General features: G+C 38.8%; 1 protein-coding gene across 3 annotated transcripts in view; it reads left to right on the forward strand.

The window, feature by feature from the left end:
* Nucleotides 1-1824: 1824 nt before the first annotated feature.
* Nucleotides 1825-23035, forward strand: part of LOC139151269 (multidrug resistance-associated protein 1-like) — a 59416-nt gene continuing 38205 nt past the window's right edge. For all 3 annotated transcript variants that reach the window (XM_070723937.1, XM_070723940.1, XM_070723938.1), the window contains exons 1-13: nt 1825-1993; nt 4019-4192; nt 4372-4497; nt 6300-6437; nt 9709-9831; nt 10479-10540; nt 12226-12348; nt 13355-13627; nt 14887-15064; nt 18584-18838; nt 20897-21100; nt 21380-21526; nt 22706-22790. In XM_070723937.1, coding sequence (XP_070580038.1) covers nt 1958-1993; nt 4019-4192; nt 4372-4497; nt 6300-6437; nt 9709-9831; nt 10479-10540; nt 12226-12348; nt 13355-13627; nt 14887-15064; nt 18584-18838; nt 20897-21100; nt 21380-21526; nt 22706-22790 — 1924 coding nt within the window. In that variant the 5' untranslated portion in view covers nt 1825-1957. The remainder of the gene's footprint in view (nt 1994-4018; nt 4193-4371; nt 4498-6299; nt 6438-9708; nt 9832-10478; nt 10541-12225; nt 12349-13354; nt 13628-14886; nt 15065-18583; nt 18839-20896; nt 21101-21379; nt 21527-22705; nt 22791-23035) is intronic.

Here is a 23035-nt window from a genome sequence, read left to right on the forward strand (position 1 = left end):
CTTCATTTCCATAGACAACTCATGTCCATGGACATTGTATAAAGTAAACTTTATTGGAGTGGTTCGCCAAAGGCAGCCCTGCGGTTAAGATGGTCATGGACCATTACGTAAAGTCAACTTTATTCTAGTGGGCCACAAAGAGGCACACCGGTAAAGAGGGTCGATCATGGCTATTTCATAAAGTAGACTTTACTGAACAGGGCCGCTGAAGGCACGTGGCCATTACCATTATTCAGTGCGTGATCCCAGGGGTCCCTCAAAAATGTTTCTAATACAAGCCGCGGCTTCAATTGGGAATTTTACGGTAAGATTGCCGTGGGGTATTACATAAAGTCAATTTATTGTAGTGGGCCGCCGCAGGCGGCCCGCCGGTAAAGAGGGTCGATCATGGCCAATGCATGAAGTAAACCTAATTGGAGTGGGCCGCCAAAGGCGTCTGCCCGTTAAGAGGGTCATGGGTAATACATAATGTATATTTATTGTAGTGGGCCGCCGAAGGCGGCCCGCCGTAAAGAGGGTTGATTATGGCCATGGCATAAAGTGAACTTTATTGTTGGTATTATGTTTTTGAAAATGTGGTGACCCCCCCTTTCCTACCAGTGAAAAAGCAATGACCCCCCCTTTGCGGATTCCAAAATTACGATGACCCCCCCCCCCCTGGATTTTGCCGGCCCCCCGGCCGTAAAACTGAACGGTACCAAGTTCCTATCGTACAACTGACATGACAACAATTTCATTAAACACAGAATGACTGAATGTTTAAATTATATATATACATATACATACATACATACATACATATATATATATATATATATATATATATATATATATATATATATATATTATATATATATATATATATATATATATATATATATATATATATATATAATACACACACACTGAATTATCCACCTTTTCTTTTACCTTTGTCGCGCGCGGGGGGGGGGGTCACCCTGTTTTTCGAAAGCTGGAATAGGGGGGTCAGCCTGTTTTTGAAAGTTGGAATAGGGGGGGTCAGCCACTTTTTGACGTCGGCAAAAAATAATCCTACGCCCCCCCCGGCGAAGACACTGACCAGTCCCTAAATGCTCAAGTGAACCGATGAAATCATGAAATTTGCCCACATTACGATTTTCATTCTCTGATTTCAGGGTGAAAAAATGGTTGGCCGAATAATGTCACGGATTTGGTACTTTGCGGCCATCCAAATTTCCTTCTGACGTCCCTCAAAGTCTTTCACTTTCGAGGCGCAATACTACCTTAAACCACAGTCCCTCGTGGGCTATTCAGCTCTGGGACTATTCGCCCCATAGACGAGTGTACATAAGCGAGGGTTGTTTCTCGCTTATGTACACTCGTCTACGGGGCGAATAGTCCCAGAGCTGAATAGCCCACGAGGGACAGTGCTTAAACTATCGTGTTTTGAAACTGTTCTCCGATGCCAGCTGCTAATTATAAAACTTTCCTATTATCGTTTGCTGGGACCTTTCCTTGTTTGACTTACTCATTATACGATATTTACATGTAATTATTATCGTTTTCTGAAACCGTTTCCGGACGAGAGCCGTGCTCTAGTACGAGTGACCCCTAGTGAGAGGTATGCTGCGAGACATGTCTGGAGGATGATACCTATATTGTTGGATACTGGATATTGCGTGAGCTTTTATATCTACATTTTCGTGTGACTTCGAATTTCATTTTGTTCGTTTCACCTTTTTTCAACCGGCTGGAGCGACCCTGCTCCGGCATGGGTGTACAAAACATCCTTGGCCTCAGCCTCTTTCATGCATACGTAATATGTGTCACGTGACGTTTTAGGTAAGCCCTCGCCCCGACCCAGCGACCTGACAAGCGACATGCGCATTTGTCTGGGTCGAGTCAACACAAACATTTGGATGGATGACTTGTGAATCTCGATAATTGCACCGGCAATTCACACTTCACGCTGACTATGCCTCTCGCTGGCTTCTGTGATGGGCCCTTTTGGGTGAGTATTGTTTTTATAATAAACGGTTATGTGACAATGGCACATGTACAACGCTTTAATACACAAAATTTGAAGCGATGGCAAAATGAAGCACTTTCTGTGAACAACGCAAAATACATTGTGTCGTGGGATAGCTCCATTGGATTCCCAGAACTAGCGTGCTGGTATTTACCTCCAATGTGTCGCCAAACGGATAAGCGATCCTATTAATTAAGATTCAATTGCGGTAAAGGCTCTTGTGTTGAATATATCTATGAAGTAAAGTAATAAATGATCGACGACATAAACCGAACAAAAGCGACGATAGTTTGAACCGTTGAGCGCGACACCTTTGCTTTGCACGCTGGCGCTGCCCTGCAGCCGAGCGAGAAACGAAAGTGCTTTGTCATGTCACTGCAAATGTCGTTTTCTAGCTGTTGGTCTACTGTTTGTTTCCAGTGTACCCACTATCCATATCAAAGGTATGCTCTGATGCAAGCTGTTGAAGTTTCTGTAATTCGGAAGTAGTGAAGGTCTTTTGATGTTATGTGAATGGATCGGAATATCATTTTCCACCTCTGGGTCACTTGTCGGTCACGCCTATCGCTATACACCTCAACTCTGTTAAAAACTTCCCCCCCCCCTGTATTCATTTTGCAATGTTGTTTTAATAACTAGTTCAACAGAGGAACACCTGATTGTGAAATGATTTCAAACGAATTGTATAACCCTTTTAGTTTTACATCTTGTTTTCACAAAGGCAGATTATTGTGTTTTGTGTTCACACTACAAAGCATGTCAGCTCAAGAACAGTAGAGCTCCACTGCCTATGATCAACTGTAGGTTAGTCTAGGTTTTACATGTAAGCCCGATAGGACTAACCATATGCACATGCAAGGCACGAGTTCCTTTAGGCCCCATCATACCTGGAAAAATCACTTTACAGTTGAGGCCATCATTCTTCGGTGGGGCATGGAGGTAGTCTACCCCCATGGGTGGGGCAAGTTGGTAATTACCTACCAATTTAGCTAGGTATATTGCAATATACCAAGGGAACTTCCTAAGCCAAACTCTGTTTTCCGATAGAAACCATGGTCAAAGGAGTGGTCCAAATGGTTCTGTCTCGGTGTGGAGGGACTGTGGTTCCATAATGGTATTTTTGCAACCATTACCGTACTGTCATACCTTACACCATCAGACAATTAAGTGATTTTTTTACCTTCCAAGCTTACAGCAAGAGAACTGACCTTCCTCAGCTGTAGTTGGTCATGTAATTGGGGATCAGACCAATTTCCACCAGTAGAACAATTCCATGCTTGAAACCTATAGTCATTCTTGTTGAGAATAAAAACATACAGAGAGCAAAAAAGGATGAGCAGACTTCTTTAATCCATGTCAACCCTTTTATATGCAATGAGTTCAAAGGCCAATAGGTGAGTTGGAGATAGGAGCTTCAAATATAAATATGAACCACGCTCACGTTTGATGAGTGACCATGTATGAATGTAGACCAAAATTCACATATCTGATATCTCAGAGGCAGAGCCAGACCAGATTGTTAATCGTTCCTATTGGTTTGTAGATCATTGCTGTTTTGTATAGGCTGTCACCAGAATGATGTAACTTGTTGTCTGTCAGTGCATGGAGGCATGGAGGTAGCAGATAGCAGAGAACTGTATATCCTAATTATATTCTCTTGTCCTACAAGGCTATCACTTTTCATTGTTCAAAGTTTACTCATGTAACCAGGTTCATCAAATCCTTGACAGGCCCTAGTTGTTTAGCTTTTATTTGCAGCAGTTACTGGCCTTGGGCCATCACATTCAGCCTGCGATCCATGCGACACTCAGTCAAAGTATGAGATTCAATTTTGCAATCACCTCACCTTGTTCTGTAAGTGTTTATGCCTACAGATTTGGGACAAGTCTTAGATCAAATCCTTCTGTCTCTCGATAAACCTTTATTCAATTCGTGAAATCTATTTTTGTGAGTCGTACATGTTATTTTGCACATTTTACGATCAGCTTTTGTCTTTTTGATTTATAGGACCCAAGCCTTTTGAACTCTACATCACCAGACCTTACAGTATGTTTTCAGAAGTCTGTACTGGCTTTGGTACCATGTGCCTATCTGTGGGTAGTCGCTCCATTCTACATTTATCACGTGAAGAAACATAGCCGAGGGCACATCAAAGTTTCTCGTCTTCACAGAGCAAAAACGGTAAACCATTCAGTTTTTGTAGCATATAAAATGAGAGTGAAGATGTAGGAACAATTTAATTGTGTCTGTCCGATGATTGCATGTAGCTTGTTTGTTTTCAGTTTGTATGTGTACACTGTCATTACCAAACGCTAACATTTGATGCCAACTTACTCGTCTATTATCTTGTTTTTTTTCAGATATGCAACATATTGTTGCTTGTTCTACCATTTGTAAGTTTGTTCACAGCTCTGCATTACAGTGCAAAAGGACATTACATACCAGGGGTTGACATTCTCACGCCGACCGTTCTTTGTCTCACAATAGTAAGAAACTATTATTTCATCTTATCACAGACCTAAAGCCAAGGGGAAAGTTTTTTTTGGATAAAATAACGCCTTGCGTTTGTTTAAACATAGACGGGGAACAATTAGTTCTATAGTCTCTTCAGTTTTCCAGTGTCGTGAAGTGCTCTCTTAAAAACTGGTCAGTTTCCCTTCAGGGCAACAGTGAAAGTTTACAACCCCCTTCAGTTGGTATTATGCACACTGCATTGTATACTAAGGTTCTTCTTCACTTGTCTATGTTTGTATGAAAGTGACAACACTGAATGTCATCACCCATCCAGAGGATCCGGACCAGTGATCGACAGTTAATGGTCCTTTCCAGTTTGGTACATGAACATCATGTCAGAAAGACAGCCCAAAATAACGATTGACCTGGTTTGGTGAAAGTCAATCTTTTAAGCTGCTGTATTTTACAGTCAAATCTGTCTTTAATAGTTATCATCCTCACAGAGTGGTCACCTCTTTATAATTATAGTTGGCAACTTGTGACAGTTCAGTAACATTTCATATGTTATTATTGATAAAGCCCTCTATAGAACCACCACCTAAACTATGTGGTCGGTGGCCACATGCAATGCTCCAACATGGTGCAAATCTTGCGTATAATATGCAACTCTGAATGACCTCCTTGAAAAATTGCTCAGACTGGAAAGCAAGAAATGAGTCTATTTTGACTGATTTTACATCTGCATTACACTGCGTTCAGAAACAAAATGGATATATTATGATTTTCAATACAGATTCATATCACGGAATATATATATATTTTCCTAAGTCATTACTCAGCACACCACCTACACTGAAAGTAATGCCACGCACACCCTCCATAGAAAGGCCACCTCCATGCGGTGGACACTTTTTCTCGGTCCCCTGAGTGACCACCATAACACAAGTTTAACTGTAGTGATAAGTAATCACATTGTAAATATTATTGTCTAGTTCATCCTTGGTTGGGCCACTCCCCCTAACTTGTTTTAGATTTTTCCCCTTGATTGGATCCCTGCCTTGCAATTTGATTATTATAGAACAAGGCCTCTGATACTATTTGACCTTTACCACATAATGATGCCACACTCATCAGGTGGCAAGTGTTACACTGTGACGAAAAACGCTCCACGATGTATTGCTCTGTAGTATTGTTGTTCTATCTGTTAAATACAGTTTCTATTTTTAATTGAATTTAAATGCTTTTAAAAGAAGACTTTTTTATTTTTTTCATAAAACAAACGTAATTGAAGAATAACAGCCTTTGTTCTTTCAATAAAGAAAGCTTTTAATGGCATTTTATGGAATGGGAGTAGTATATTATTGAATAATAATAAGATAATCAGGTACAAAACGTTTTAAGTTAAAAATCCCATCACAATCCTAAAATTTGCTCTTTTGATAGGTTATCATAACCTATCAAACTATTTAACCAATGGATGGCAATTTGGTATTCATAGTTTTGCCAAGGAATTTCTCATATGTGAATGTGTTGATCCTAGCTTTGTGTGAGAAATAGGCTATTAGATGATGGAAATAAATTAATCATTGTTTATATAAGCAGCACTTTCACTATCACTTTAACACATTGCCAGCGATTTAATCATTTCTCAAGTGCAACAATCTAGTCTGCTGTTGAAATATGTTGCAAAATCCAGTCAGAAGTTGCCAGGTATCAGTGTCAATTTGAATTCAGATATTTTACATTTCCTATTATGCCCAGGTCCAGTATAATCAAATGTCTTCAAATTTGTATTCAATGCTCTTGACAGTAATTCATTGCTATTCTCTTCCAGATGCTTATATTTGTCCTTATACAGCTAGAACGACTGAAAGGTGTTCAGTCTTCCGGCGTCCTCTTCATTTTCTGGTTCCTAGCAACCTGCGTTGGCATAGTGGCCCTCAGATCTGACATCCTTCAAGTGATAAATTCAGTAAGTGTTCTGTTGATCGACATTTGAGTATTGCGTTAGTTGTTTCTGTGATGTGATGTCCGATGGTGGATGACTAGTACAGAACAGTTGTCTTTATATTGATACCATCTTGTTTAAGGTAGAATGTACCATGAGGACATATATTGAGACTGTCAAACTTTGACAATATTCTTTTGGTCTACCACTTGTGGAGGCTCATTTTGTAGCTTATAGAGTAAATAAAGTTTCATAGAGATGTGTTGTGCATGTTTGCCAGATGATAAACAAATAAAAGTGAGAAATGATACTTCCTCACAGGTTGATCAGCTAACTTTTTATTCTTTTCATACGATTGTGAGCCCTACACCTCTATATAAATAGAGTATTTCACACCTGCTAACGCTACAGTAAAGGGCCACAAATCACCTTGATTTGTTTATGGTGCCCTAGCTACCCTTACTTTTGATATGAATGGGTACACTACCAGGGGTCGCACTAGCGCTTGCCACATTCGCAAAATGCGAAGAAAAGTGCTGGGTGGCGAATATTAAAATGTCTTCTTGGTTCGCCACGCTCATGAAAGTGTGGCGAACTGGCCTCAAACTCAAAGACCCCGGTCAAATTCATCGGTGACGATGCGATACTATGAGGTATGAAATCAATGTGACAATACTCTCGCTCTCAGCGCCACATCAGTATACGATACCCGACAGTGGTTGTGTACTATGCGTTCTGTCAAGCTCAGGTATGCAAGCCATAAAAGCCTTTTCTTTACCCTTTGAACCCAGTTTAGTACCATATAAGGACTAAAGTAATGACATCATCCAACCTAACGATAGAGAGTTCCAGTAATTTATGCAAACTTTCTGAGAAGGGGTCAGTGGTTTACGTGAATATTTAATCAGGTCGGCTACCCTGCTGCCGTGCACTCAACGAGAGTCGAGAGACCTTATGATAGCTTTTCCGCAACTCAGACACACAAGATGATTATATCATGTACAGTTATTGCTCTCTGAACGATAGAAAACCGTAGATTTTACCACTTTTTTGATCATATTCTACGAAAAAATGGAGCGATTTGCTAGCCAAGTTGATTGCGATTGCCCCATCAGTGCGTGACGCTGAATGCTCCAGATTGTCCCGTCCCCGTGGTTTTTTTTTTCTTTCAATGTGCATGATGAAGACATTTGTAAGACTTTAGTTAAACTGAAGTGTATTTTGTTGATTTTCAAGCGACTTATAATCGATAAGCTCAAGCAAACTGTTGATATCGTGGCCTTATCCAGCCTGTCGCGAGAGAGCCATGACGGTCGATCTAGTTTGTTTACAAATTTATGTGTTATTACTGTTAACATCGTGACATATTTCCTACGCGCGCATCGCGTCTGACATGTGTCTGTTGCATCTCTACAAGGTGACTGGAAACCGTATTTTGTGAGTTCGAAGCCAATTGAAAACACTGTATTTTTTAACTAAATAAACCAGGCATGAAACTTTTATCTCAATACTTTGTGGTTTCTTTCTATCTAAAGATCGCTTTTGGTATGCTTGTCAAAATACGTGATCCAACTTTGAAAACAGATTGACTAACACAGTATGACTATGAGACACGATTAAATCAAGGCAAGTTATCGAAAGCATATGTTGTACGTATGTGAATCAAACTAATGTCAGTTGGTCCAAACATCAAATTTAATCAATAAAAAAATTAGTTAACTGTTTTTGTCGTCAGCTCTTCATTCTATTACCCGGTATACTTGCAGTTCAAACGATGGGGAACCCAAACGGGACAGGAAGCCCTGTAATTGTGTGTATGTGTTGCACAATAGTTTAGCTCTGTTGGTTGTTACTAATTGAATCATATGGGTTGCTAGGATTCCTTATCACATCACAGAAAATGAACTGCACCAGTCTTTTTAAAGAAGTGTAACAAGCAGTTGCGTTCAAAAAGTCCTTGTCTGAGAAGGGGGGGGGGTAGGGGTGGATTGCATGTGAAGTCTATGGCACTTCAAACAAGATGAGACCTTAAAATATTTTTGTTTTGATTTTATTGTACAAAAGTTTTGTGTGGCTAAAGAAAGTTGTGTGTGGCTAACAAGATGTATGACCAATTCGCCACGCAAGGAATCTGTGGCTAACAACTTTGAAATCCTAGCGCTACCCCTGACTACTGCCGGTCATGTCTTATCCAGTGCTAGACCTGACGGCTAAAGAGTTGAACTCAAGTGTCATTCATAAATCACAGATTTTGTCAGCCACGTGTACTTTTTAGTCACAATGTCATCACAAAATAATTCCAAAGCATGTTGTAATTTGGCGCATTATGATGAATGTCTACTGATTACCATACTATGCCTATGTTATGTTTTGGAAATAAACTGAAAATGACAAGACACTTTGTGCGCAAGTATGCAAAGATATATCATAAAAAGTGTAACAGATCATGATGTTAGGTGGTATGCAGTGTTTTCAATGTTCAGTTGTGTGAATACAGACATGACAGGAGTGTCTTCAACCTGTGCTTGTTAGAGACAGTGGAAAAAGTTAATAGGTTTGTTAGTCTTTTGGGTTGGAAACTTTCCTCTTTTAAAATGTAGGTTTGATAAGGAAAACATTAGTGTAGGCAATATTATTTTTATAGCTTTGTAAATACCAATGAATTTTGTGATGTCACGCCCCTCCAGCCCCAGATTATCATTGATAATGTATCTGATAATCCAGCATTTTGGCCCTAGATGTTATCTATGTCTACAGCAACTTCACTTGCATTGCCAAAACTCTAAAATAATAGCATTAACGTACCCCTTTCGGCCCATAATGGACTGAAGCAAACTCTGCACTCCATAATGTACTCGGCTTCGCCTCGTACATTGTGTCATGCAAAGGTCACTTTTGTCATTTATAGGCCAGGAGGGGGTACATTATTGCTTAATTATCGTATTGCCACTGTGCAGGCCAAATTCACTGGCTATCTATTGTGATATGTAACAACAATGAGTACAGTGAGCAAATTAGTGGGTACCCTGAACTTTTCAACACTTTTGCTGTCTTGGGTGAGACTGAGAAGTTTGCAGTTAACCTGATCACTCCCAATTCCCTGTAAACAGGTCCTTTAAACAGAAGAATGGGTTTCGGACGAAACCATGGTTTTGAGTAGGTAAAGGTACCTGCCGTGTGTTCTAGAGCCATGATGTATGAATTTCACATAATTAAGCAAGATTTCGGGGAACAATTATAAGGCTTTTTTTAATCATCCACAGAGATAAAGTGACTTTCACTTTTTTCTTTGCAGGCCAATACTAGCACAACACCCATAGTTGTACATTTTCTGTATTACATCCTGATTTTGATCATGTTGATATTGACTTGTATGTCTGACAACCCACCTCACAGAGCTCCCAAAGTCACTGATTTGGTAAGTTTTCATGTTATTTCCTAAGACAATGTCCGTGAACAGGATAGCTTTACATACATGTATGATCTTCTAAAGTCCCCCAAAATATGCTTGCTATGTGAGGGAAACTGGTTTTATCCAATCCCCATGGCATTCCTGTCATCGAAAAGTAATACCATCAAATTTTTGCACTGAGATCTGTATTTGTGAGAGGCTGGTTACATCCTGTTCCCACTACTGGTCAGTGACATGTAAATTCCATGATCAAAGTTTTGTACCGATCACTGAGTCAAAGATCCCCCACGTGAATAAATGTGAAGACAAATTGTTGTAATATTGTATTATTTCATCAATGAAGCAGCATTCTATCATACTGTCTTGGAGAGTGTAATCACAGAAGGAGAATATTTTGCATAGCACCAGAACAAGGTTGCATGTGTATTTTTGCATTTCATCACAGAATTTGTGGCTGGATTTGTTCATGGCAAATCCTGTGTAAAAGAATTCAAGGTTAATGAGCAAACAGTTCAAGTACACAAACCATTTTCAGGGTCAATTAGGGAACATAGCCACCATGTATCATGACCTTATTTATGTTCATTAACAACATTTTTCTTCTCTGTTTTTTTTTTTTTGACATTTTTTTATATGATTTAAATTTTTTTCAGAACCCATGCCCTGAAACATCGGCGTCGTTCCTATCGAAGATTACTTTCTGGTGGTTTACCGGGTAGCAGGTCAGACATCTGCAGGCACCTTATACCATCATGCAGAAAAAATTTTAGCATTTTGTACATTATTAAATCTAGAAAGTCTCAGAAATTATGTATGTTATCATCATGAAATTAAGGCATTTTTTCTTCAATGGGTATAAACATGTTTTTACTGTGAGGAGAGTATGTTTGATATATGTACTGCACTGATCAATCTTTAGAGGGAATCAACAGAGTCTGATAGTAAAAAGTTAGTTGAAGTAGTTGAGCAAGTTAAAAAATAATTACATATCATTTAAACTATTCACATTAACCTGTTTAATAAAAAAAAAATGATATTTGGTCTTAAAAAAAAAATGAACTGTGTGAAAAAATTTTGGTTTTGTGAAAGATCACCCAACTCAAGAGTCAGCTTTGATCCCTCTTCTGGAAGAGTCGTCAATGGGAATTTTTTAAAAAGCAGAGCACCAAACCCCTGAGCAGAAATGAAATATAACAATTAATATGGGGATTATTTGGTTACTATTCACAGAGGCAATATCTGCAAGTATAGCACTGTGTGCCAGCTGTACAAAATTGTGCAGGAATAATGTGATAATGAAAATCACAGACTATCTAAAGTAGTTTTTGAACTGGAATATGTCTTACATCAAGCATGGAGGTAGTAGAGAGCTCCTACTACCTGCATGCATAAAGTGAGAAGTTGGTCAAGAGATGTGCTTGTACATAGAATTCCAGCTTCCAATAGTAATGCAAGGTCCAGTAGTGGCTTTCTTTCCTTTTCTGTTGATAGTTCATTGATTTCAAACCAACATACTATTGAGGTTTTTTCAGAGTACTCAGTCCTATGTAAATATATGTTTGTGTGAATAACAATTGGACCAAGTTTCAACAATAATGGGGCTTTTAAAGGTTTGAACTGTGTAAGCCCCAGAATGTTTGCTTGCTTTTTGTTGCAAAGCAAACATACTTTGCTTACCGCATCTCCAGAGTGCACTAGATATGATGTAAGAAGGTGAATTTGTTCACAATGAGCAAGATTGATATACCTAAAAAAAAAGTTTCATTCAAGAAAAAGAAAGGAAAGACTGATATTGCTAACATGGATGCAGGCATATATAGTGACAATCAGTGTTCCCGCTAAGGCTTATTTGCGCGCCAATTGCGCAGTGTCTCCGACTGCTCTCGCAGTGAAATTTCATGTTTTGCGCAACTTTAGTCTCAGTCATTTCGATCGGTAGTTTTGGAAACGATAACTCGGGGTGAAATGTGCGATCTCGGCGTAGATTTTACTTCCGCGGTTCGGGTTTAGCGCCCGTTGGTGGCGCAGTTGCCACCAACGTTCATTGTACGTTGTGACGTACCTCAGTAAAATTAGTATATACATGAACGGACCCAGCTGTGAGACAATAATCCGACGTATCTCAACACAGTCCCGGAGGGACCGTGATCTCAAGTTGCGCACCCTCTTGAACCTCAGAAGGGAACACTGCTTACAATGCTAATATAAAAATAGTTATTTACTGTGGCACATCCAGTTGAACAATATCTCATTCTGGCATTTTAAATGTCAAGGAGTTATTGAAATTCCATGTAAAACGTGAGAATATTATTAAAAATATCCTAATAGCCACCACTTTTTTTTCTGCAAAAACTGTGAGATTTATTGACCTTGATGATCAACATTACTCATATTTTTCAGTCTTGTTATCCGAGGATACAAGAAGCCATTGGAGAGAGAGGATTTGTGGTCACTGAATGCAGAGGATGCTGCCGGTTCAGTCTTCCCAAAATTTGAGAGAGAGTGGCAGAAGGAGAAATGCAGGTAAGAATTCTATTACTTTAATGAAATGACATGATTGTGGAGCTCTTTTTGGTTTGATTCTGACAGGAATAGATTCAAGGTCAGGACTCAGGACATAACCTTGCAATACTAGCTTGCTATCCCAGCAGCACTTACCTTGATCAGTATCAGTTCACACATGAATATTCATGAATCATTCATGAATATTCATGAATATTCATATGTATTTGCTTTGACAGTGTATAGCATTTGTAAAATGTGTAGAAATGATCTATTCTGACCCGAAAAATATGCTATCATTTTAAAGGGACGGTAGCATAGCTTTTGATGATATTTTCATTGTTTTTGTCCCGGAAAACAGGTATATTTTCTTCTTTTCCTTAGAATGTCAACATACAAAGTACAGGTATTAGCCTTGCAAACACAGTGCAATGTGTACAATATTCCACTCTATAGTTGATAAATAATTGTAGTCAAGACTAGACTTTTCAAGATAATAATGTTTGACATCGAGTATGTACAGACTGTGTCGACAGTTTGCCCACTTACAATGTATGCAGGAATGTACCACAGTGTGCTTATAATGAACACAGTACATTCAGTGTACTGGTGGTACAAACAAAACAGTCAAGTACGAACATGCATGGGAATACACTTTCTGTGCATTTGTGCAGCCCTTCTATCAAGTCTGTGTGCGCGAGTGCTTCATGAACTTTACAACATGTTGAGTGGTTGCAGTCAGAAAAATTGTTGCCACTTTAATAGCTTGGCAGTATTATTTGTTTAAAGAACAGGACTGTGATGTTTTTGCTAGGTGACTGCATGGGTGAGGCACGTTGTGAGTTCAAATCTGATTGAGAATTTACTGACCAGGGTCCTACCCCTATTTGCACAGTTGACATCGCAGTATGGCTTTAAGAGTAGAACAAGAAACTGTATTTCACCATATGTCAAATGTAATAGCCTAAATAAACCTTGACATCATCCCATCAAAGTATTTATAATCGTATTTTTCTTCTTCGTGTAGGGCTTACCGAGCTAAGACTGGTACAGGAAGCGGCAATGAAGCCAAGAAACCACTGATAAGATTCAGGAAGTTCAGGGAGAAGGATCCGTGCGGCAAGATCACAGACTGTGAGGACTTTGAAGTCGCTATCAGAGAAGGCAGAAAAGAAACAGTCAGCGCCAAAGCATCTCTGCTATGGGCAATCTGTTGTACATTCAGCGGAACTTTTCTGTTTGGATCTTTCTTAAAACTCTTGCAAGATATGATGTTGTTTATTAATCCGTATCTTCTGAAGTAAGTGAAAAAAAAAACCCAGTGGATTTGATGAGAGGTACCCATCAAGAATAGTCAGGATTAGCAGATGATGAAATTGAATCCTTTTTCCAGTGGGGTTAGAGCTCACTGATACCAGACTTGTATCAATTGGAAGGATGTTTACCTTTCTGTGAACCTTCAGATTAACCCTTTGAGTGCCAAAGTCAACTTTTGTTGCCTTGATGGAATATATATCGCCAACAACTTTTTTCAGATGCAAACAATTTTTTTTTAGAATTTTCCCAAAATTTTGGTCAAAAATTGTAGCAAATGAAAAGTTGTGGCCATTTGTTCCAAAACTACCAAAATAAAATACAGCTAGTTCATAACAATAAGTAAAATGTCACCCTGAAATTTTGGCGGGAAAAAATTACAGCATTCAAAGGGTAGAACAACCTTGTACAGCATCGATTTGATATGATATGTCCTTTGTTGATGATTAGGGCTTTGCTACAATCATGTTCAAAGTTCAGATGAGGCATGGAGACCAGGGTTAAGGCCACTGATTGGTGCAGACCATTTCATCAGGGCTTCACTGTATCATAAGCTATGGTATATAACACAGTAAACATACGTATCCTGCTCTCGCTGATTAATCACAATCAAATGTGATTGCATAATATCTCTTCTGTATCGTCAGCTGCTTGCTTATCCACATTGCCAACATCACGATATAGCCTTTCCAGCTCTTACCATGTTCAAGTCCACGTCACAAAACTCTCTTTCCTTTGCATTGATTCAGTGCTAATTAGTAGCCAAATTATGGATGGTTATTTCAAAACATCGAAATTACAGATTTAGTTTTGTTTTCACATGAATGTCTCATATCCTTTGAGATGTCATAGGGGCCAAAGAAAATCAACTTGGTGAAATAAAACTATCTTCAAGTTATTAGATGTAAACTTCAGGTATAGAATGTTACATGTAAACTTCTTCCATCTCTTGTATTTTTAATTTCTCTTGTTTTAACCCAAAAATGCTGTTGTCATTATTTCAGTTTTGGTATTTTATGAAATTTTGTTATAAAACCTTGGTTCACCATTTATCATATATTTTACCATATCTAACAAAAGTAACTGAAAAGCCAATAACCTATCAGCTATACAACTGACCATTTAATATTTTTTTCAGAAACATTGTGCCACTCCATTTATGCCGAAGTTGTGAACACTCTACCAATCCCTCGTACTACATTTGACTGTTTTAAACCATCTCTCTTGCTCTCTCTCCCCCCATAGGTTAATGATCAACTTTACAGCTGACAAGAGTATTTATACCTGGCAGGGATACATGTATGCAGGATTGATGTTTGGGAATGCTCTGTTTCAGTCCCTAATCCTCCATCAGTACTTCCACATATGTTTTGTAGTTGGCATGAGACTCCGTACTGTGGTCATTTCAGCTGTGTATCGTAAAGTAGGTATCAACGTTATCTCCTCATTCTGAACAGTTTGGGTGCTCTGAGAAGGGTTTTTACGCTTCTTCCACAATACGCGACATTTTATGATTTTACCACATTTTTGGAAATGAAGAGGACTTAGATGTATGTATGTAATATTTAGAGGTTATTACCCAATATCGCCTGTTCCTGTGTCGTATCAGCATAAGCGTCATTTGTGCCGCGTCAGACATGAGAGACACGCGATTTCGTCTCGTGTCTGACACAGCACATATGACACTTATGCTGATATGACACAGGAACAGATGATACTGGTCAATTACTGATTTATCATATACCCATGCCCGAAATTTTACTAAAATACTTACGAAAAACCTTAAATTTTGAGGCTTTATTTTATCACATCTTGTGCATAAATATCGAAATATTTGTGTGAGCAGGCTTCATTCATGCAGTATGCAAAGAAGTCAACATCATCATGCGACATCGCTTCAATTCCTCCATATTTCAATGAACTCCAAGAAGAAAGACACTGGGATTCAAATTTGTTATACAGGGGGAACCTTTTAAGGTGCAATATTACAATTATAACCAATCAAAAACTGTCCTTTGCTTTAAATCTCTCCTTATTTTGATTACGCTCAATCATCATATGACTGGGAGAAGGGACACCAGTTTGTTTGTTTACACTGAGAGTTGCCATGTCAACAGGCGTCGTGGGCGTGGGATCACGGTCATCAATCTCCGTACAGAGATTGTAGCGCCGTGGAAAATTAACCTACACAGTGTTCTCCCACAGAAATTTATGAAACAGGATCGGCTAATTTGCATAACAATAACTATGTAAATATTATGTTAATTATGCAATACACACATCACTCCATAGCATCAGAAAAAATCCCACAATAAAGGTTTAATCTTTTATGCACTTTAAGCACTTCATATATTACATTAATATTTTCATTCAAAGTCTTCCAGTTCTCTATTGAATAACATTCAAAATCAGACGTTTTATGTGATCCTCTGTTAATACATGTTTGTCTGTAGCCAGATTGCTAAAAACCATGGACGTCTTTTTTAAACGACCATGGCAAAACAGTTACACGGACAAGTTCATACAGGACTGAATATTATTGCACTGACAATTCTGAGTCAGCAGAGCATGCCTGCAGAGAAATATGTCGACTTTAAAACTCATTCATAATAAAGAGAAGCCCGAAAATATTGATACCGGGTATTTTCAAGAACAAGATTTGAAATTGCATCGACTTCTACTTCGACAAACGTACGAAACTTCGACAACAGCGCGGCGTCGGCCGCCATGCATCGTGTGGAGCACACTTAAACACGCGACCTTTGAACCCATACTGTATACCCTATGCCTAATCGTACGTACATAGCTGCTGTATTCAGATGATCAACGAATGATTATTTTCGCTCATGCGGTTCCTTTTTTTCATTTCATTTCATGGTGCCTTGAATATTGTAAAAAGGGTCATGGGTTTTGAAACTGGATCAAGTGCAACTGTTTCTCAAAGTCAATCGAACGAATCCATGCAAGTTACGAATGGCGTGACACGAGGTGACACACATGGCTTCAACGTCATGTTGACGTACACAGATCTCGAAATGGGGCGAGCGTGCTAACTCGGACACGCAACGATCTGAACACCGCGGCAGTACCATAGATTTTTACATCTGATGTTTGTCTCAACCAATCGTACGATTTCAGCCACTTCTGATCGAAATCACTTTTCCTGACCTTCGGATCCTTACCAGTGCGAGACATTGGTGGCAACGGCAGTTCAACAAGTTGCCTATACTTATATTATATAGATGCTTTGACGGAGTGCACGCTTGCAAAGATGCAACACCGAGCCTTTCGTTTAGTGTACTCCATGTCCGTTGTATAAAATGGCCGTTGTCTGTACGATCGGCAGCGTAACACATTTCATGCTTTTTTAATTTAAGTTTCATCCGTCTTAGCCGATGTTCATTTGCAATACGGCCGGCCATTTATTCTCCTCACAGACAAGCGTGACTTTGGGTGCTTTGCACCCGATAACCCTGCCTCATTCATTGTGTGTAAAAGCATCGACATGAAAGGAGAACAGTCTAACCATTTCACACATTTTGGCGATGGAATAAACCTTTTAATCATCTGGCACGTCGTGTTATCGCCACATTAGAACCGTTTCACACTTATAGCTCGCTGAAATAAAAGTGACAAAATCGCCGCCGAGAAACAATAGGTCTTCAGCCACATTCAAAGAGTAGGCGGACATGAAACAGGGTCGGCATGAAAAATAAAGGGTCGGGCGAAAAAATAAAGGATCGGGCGAAAAAAATAAGGATCGGGCCGATCCTGTTAACGCCTGTGGCACCTGCTACATGGTAGCTAGCTGGTGAGTTCTCAGCAGTACCCACACTATCTCTGCCACAGGCGACGATTTTCACCAACTTTTTGGGTGTTGCGCGTTTTCCATGATATACATTTTCTGTCTTTTTTATAAATAATACTTCGAACCAAAAAAATTAGATAAATGAATAGTACACTAGTTTCAATATCGATCCTTGATTCCATGAACACTTGCAAAACATAGACCATGCTCTAGGTTACAGGGATGTAAATTGATGATTCAAAATGTATGCTCAAACGGCTGTCAGCTTTGCAGACGTGATTGCCAAGTTTTAGCAGATTATTTATTATTTTTATTAGTGTTTAATGTATTATTTTTGCCAGTGTGCGGAAAATGCGATCTCTGGCTGGATTGCTCCTATCCGTTTACTATTTCCGCCATGTTTATTTAGCCAGTTGGGCGCGCGCAGGACTGAAAGAAGTCCGAGTTTTGAATATTTAAATTTGCCTGCAGCAGAGGTTGTTGGGGCGCACGGTCAACAACTCGGAGACCCTCTGCTTGGTTCGAATTATCCACACCGCGATGCTGCCCCACTGCGCTTCAATCTCTGTGTGGAGATTGCGCGGTCATGTCACGCGCTCACAACCTTTTCGGAGGTAGACTGTGCCATGCGAACAGCAGAATGTTTGCAAGAGCTTGTCTAAAACATTACAAGAACTTTAACAGAAAAAGCATGGAAAAACATTACAATAAGACTCAACATGTTATTTCCTTATTTAGCAACCTGAAATATCCGTGTTCCTCAAGGCGCTTCAAATTTTTTACATCAGCGACATCACTTTGCAGGTGGAGAGACTGGCAGCCATTTTTTTTGTTTACATTGTTTGCCATCAAATTGCAAATGTAGGTCAAGAACACTCCAAAACTGTTGACGTTTATCGTGCATATCTTGACGTTTACCTTGAAATATCACGGCTGATATTTTACGGTATTAAAACGTCACTAGGATGAAGCGACATGGGCATGGGTATACGATAACGTACAATGTACTGTACTTTTATTCCCTGTAGTCAGTTCCACACTAACCTTTTATAATGACGATATCAGGGCAAAAAGAGTCAGCTTTTGAAACATTGAAAACCGGTGTAACTTAATTCCAATGTGTGTATTTGACAGGCGCTGTCTCTGACCAACGACGCCAGGAAATCATCAACAGTGGGAGAGATTGTGAATCTTATGTCAGTGGATGCCCAGCGTTTGATGGATTTGACGGCGTACTTCAACATGTTGTGGTCGGCACCTCTGCAGATTGCAGTCGCCCTCTACTTCCTGTGGGATCTTCTGGGGCCATCTGTCCTAGCTGGTCTTGGTGTTATGGTTTTGATGATCCCAATCAATGCCGCTATTGCAACCAAAACTAGATCACTGCAGGTAATTGAATCATGTCAAAAAATTTCAAAATATAAGTTCAAACTATGATAGATTTAATTTTGTTTCATAAGGGGTTGTATAAAATGTGAAAATCATATCCATGTTGAAGGTTTCCATCCTTACCAGTCTCAGGAAAACCTCAAAGATGTTCAAATTGCCCAGGGACTTACAGAATCATAAGGCACTGGGAAAGCAAGACCTTCTCCTTACAGTACCACCACGGGAACTTTAATGTCGCAAAACTATGGGTTACGTATACCTGAAATGTAATTTTATGTACAGTGATGATCAATTACACTTCCGTTATCTTTCCATCATTTGGCTAAACTACATTTTAGAGGATTATACACTGATATACAGCAGTTTCATAATTTCACTACAAGTATTTAGTGCAGGGGCTCAGGGGCTTATGCACAAGCAGGGAGCAGGGGGTGGCAGTCATAGGGATGATAACTTAAAACATTGGAATCACAGACAGGCTTAGAGAGATGTCTCATTCGGTTATGTAGTGTGATTATAGCTTCTGTCTGGGTGTGATTAAAAGAAGGTGAATGAACTTTGTCCTGAAAAGATGTACAAATTTATAATTTCTCATAATGCAAAATACTACATGAGTAATTATGAATATTAGTGAATGTATCTCCCACCAACTACTAAAATTCAATTTTGAAGGCAGAAAAAATTGCATATGGAAACTTGAACATCATTTAATTTTTTCAAATCTGATTCAGCAAATTGGCTTGATATAGACAAACAGTTTCAAAAACAGTTGAAGAAGTATGAAAAAAACAAAAAGGAAATGTCACAAATTTAAGTATGCATAATTTTATGCTAATTACCTATGTCAATGACTGAGGCCCACCCCTAGAAAGCTTCAAAACAAATTTGAAAGCAATCCGACAAGCAGTATCTGAAAAAAAGATGATTGACTGAAAAACCTGCTCATGAAAATTTCAATTCTATTTTGAGCAAAATAGATTGATGTTATCCCTGGGAACCTGCTATGAAAATTTGAGTGCTTTTCGACAGGCAATTTCATGAGGAAGATTTTTCAAAACTAAAAAACAAAACAAACAAAAATACTCTCAAAAGTATGAATGTGCAAATTTTCTTCAATTTTTATAGCACTTAACAGGGGCATGCCTAGAAAGCTGCACAGCAATTTTGAAAGCAAATCTTATATCAGGTATCTAAAAAATCTAAGTATTTGACCAAAAACAACAAAATTAGCCCCTAAATGACTGCGTATGTAAGCATTCTTTATTGCTTTGACGAAACAAGGTACTGTCATCCAAAGTGACTTGCATGTAATATAGAAAAGATTTCTGAGTGGGAGTTCCATAGAAGATGAGCAAAGCTCATTTGGGATTTTGGAAGATGGAGGACAGGAAATGAATAGCAGATAATAGACAACATGATCAACCTACCTACCTTAACAGCTCTGCTTCTCTGAGTGTAGCTAAAAAGGATAGCTTTGAGGCACTTTTCCTTTGTTGTTTCTAAGATTTAGCTGAGCATGCCAGCCAAATCTTGGAAATGACTGTGAAGACAGTGTGTTTTCATGCTGAGCTGTATTATTCTAGGGGAGTCCACATGAATGAACCGCATGCCACCATGCTGTGCCATATTCTAGACTCACACCTATTAGAATATTTCATACTTACTCGCTTTGGTTGCAATAGAATTTTAAAATTCACATGCAAATCTCTCGCTTTGGTTGCAATAGAATTTTAAAATTCACATGCAAATCTCTCTGAAAACACTAGTTTTACATCCAGTTGAAGAGGACCAAGCAAACATGCACAATTGTCAAGTGCAGACCGGTGATCATATTATGACGTAGACATTTAAAAGATGTTAAAAAGGCACAATGCCACTGCTTTCATGTTGTTCTACCAGACTGCTTGTTTGTCCTATCCTCCAAGCAACTTGGACTTTGTGTCAAATTGTAATCATATTATTGCCTGTCATGATAAAAGTACACCTGATCAGTAGCGTGCATATGATTCAACTGCAGCGTAAAGTACGTTTTTCAAATGTTTTCTTGCGTGTCAACAGGTGAAGCAAATGAAACACAAGGACTCCCGGATCAAACTCATGAATGAAATCCTCAACGGCATCAAGATATTGAAACTCTATGCCTGGGAAGAGTCCTTCATGAAGAATATTCTGGGCATTCGTGAGAAGGAATTGGTGGTGCTGCGGAGAGCTTCTTACCTCAACGCTATCAGCTCTTTCTTCTGGAATTGTGCTCCATTTCTTGTAAGTCTTTGTAGTTAGTATTCTGTACCGCTAACTTCACCAACGGAATTAAATTTCTAGATTTCTCATACCTTGTATTTTTCATTTGTCAAACTGTATGTAAAGTTGTACTGTATCGTAGAATAATGAGATAGAAAAACTGTTGATTTCTAGTTTTGAAAAAAATCGTACATCTCTTGAAATGCTGTTAAAGGTGAAAACAGAAAACAACAAATGATAATTTCAGTGAGCAAGTAGGTACAAGTAACTACCAAAAAAATCGTTCTTTGTATTTGACAGGTTTCTTTGACGACGTTTGGAGTGTATGTCAGTGTTAGTGATAAGAATGTCTTGGATGCAGAAAAGGCGTTTGTATCCCTGTCGCTGTTCAATATCCTTAGGTTTCCCCTCACCATGCTGCCATTCTTGATCTCAAGCATTGTGCAGGTAAGGATCTAAAAATGGGTTGTACTTTCAATATTACAATGTGTATATATAACTACTGATCTTGTTTGGGACACAATATTGCAAGTTGTTAACGTTGAGGTGTCACTTCTTAAGTGTGACTTAGTGATCCAGATTTCAAGGAGCAAAGTTGATTTTCTCTCGAAGCGTCAGTACAGGATCGCGAAGTGCTATCGATCGATTTTTTTCACTAGTCAATGTACCGCATGGTGTCATCAAGGTCAAGGTCAAAGCAAGGGTATCACTAGTAATAGATGTAAGACATCTTCCAGGAAAGTTGGCGTATTTTGCAGGAAATGAAAGTTGTTTTACTTCAAAGATAATGTCTTGGGAAGGGATATATCATGCAAGCCCGGGAATGATGTATGGAATGTACCAGGAAAACGCCATGCATGCCAAACTTTCATACTGCTCACTGCCTGCACTGTCAGCAGTGCTAGCTATCACACCGTGCAAGTGGCTGCTACATCACTTTTCTGACAAGCTGTTTGTTGCAAAGTTTGTATAGCTGAACCAATCAAAATTGGTCCAAGACTTTCAGTGAGTTTCACAGCTGTCGAACTGGAAATTTGAAATTAGCATGTTTGCAAATGCTGTGCAGATTACAATTTTATCATGTTAAAACCAATCATTGTCAAATGCAAAGATTTCAGTTTAAATTCATCTGATATTCATTATTCATAGGCTATATAAAAAAAAAGCATGTTAGAATATGTAGTCGATTGACAAATCTTTGTATATAAGAATTGTTCTTGTACACTTTAGTCATTGCTAATTTGGATACATCTATGTATTAAAGGCAAATGAAGCACGTTTACAGTATTTGTCACATGCTTGTTTTTTGTGGCTACCCAGATGAAAAATCATGACTGCTAATTTGCATATGTCCATATATTTAAGGCAAAAGAAGCAAATCGGCCATGTCTAGTCAAAAATGTCAGCTATACAGCATTTGCCACAATCCTGTTTATGTGACCACTCATAAAATCAGCAATAATTACTGCAATAGAAACCTGATTTTCCTTTGAGTGACATAGTCAGCATTTTCATGTAATACTAGTCCACAAATATTGATCTTATATAGAACCAGGCATGCACAATTCTGCACGTTGTGAAAATGGAATAGGGTCACATGTACTTTACCTGTGATAACTTTTTCAGGCCCAAGTCTCCATGAAACGCTTGCAGAAGTTCATGAAACACCAGGAATTAGATCCAAACAACGTGACACACAGTAACAAAGCAGGTAGGTCTTCCTTGTGTGTTATGCAGAATCAACACTCTTCTACCTACACACTATAGTCATACATGAACGCACAAATTCCTATTTGTAGTTACGATACAATATTGCACATCTGGGACAAAAATTCTGACTTTTAAGCCGTTACAATATTCTTTTGGTCTACCACTTGTGGGTGCTTACTTTGAAGCTTATGGAGTAAATAGAGTTTTCACCAGCTTAGTTTAGTGAGAAAAGGAATTTTATTTTCC

The sequence above is a fragment of the Ptychodera flava genome, chromosome 15 (genome assembly GCF_041260155.1).
Source record: "Ptychodera flava strain L36383 chromosome 15, AS_Pfla_20210202, whole genome shotgun sequence".
Classification (NCBI taxonomy): Eukaryota; Metazoa; Hemichordata; class Enteropneusta; family Ptychoderidae; genus Ptychodera; species Ptychodera flava.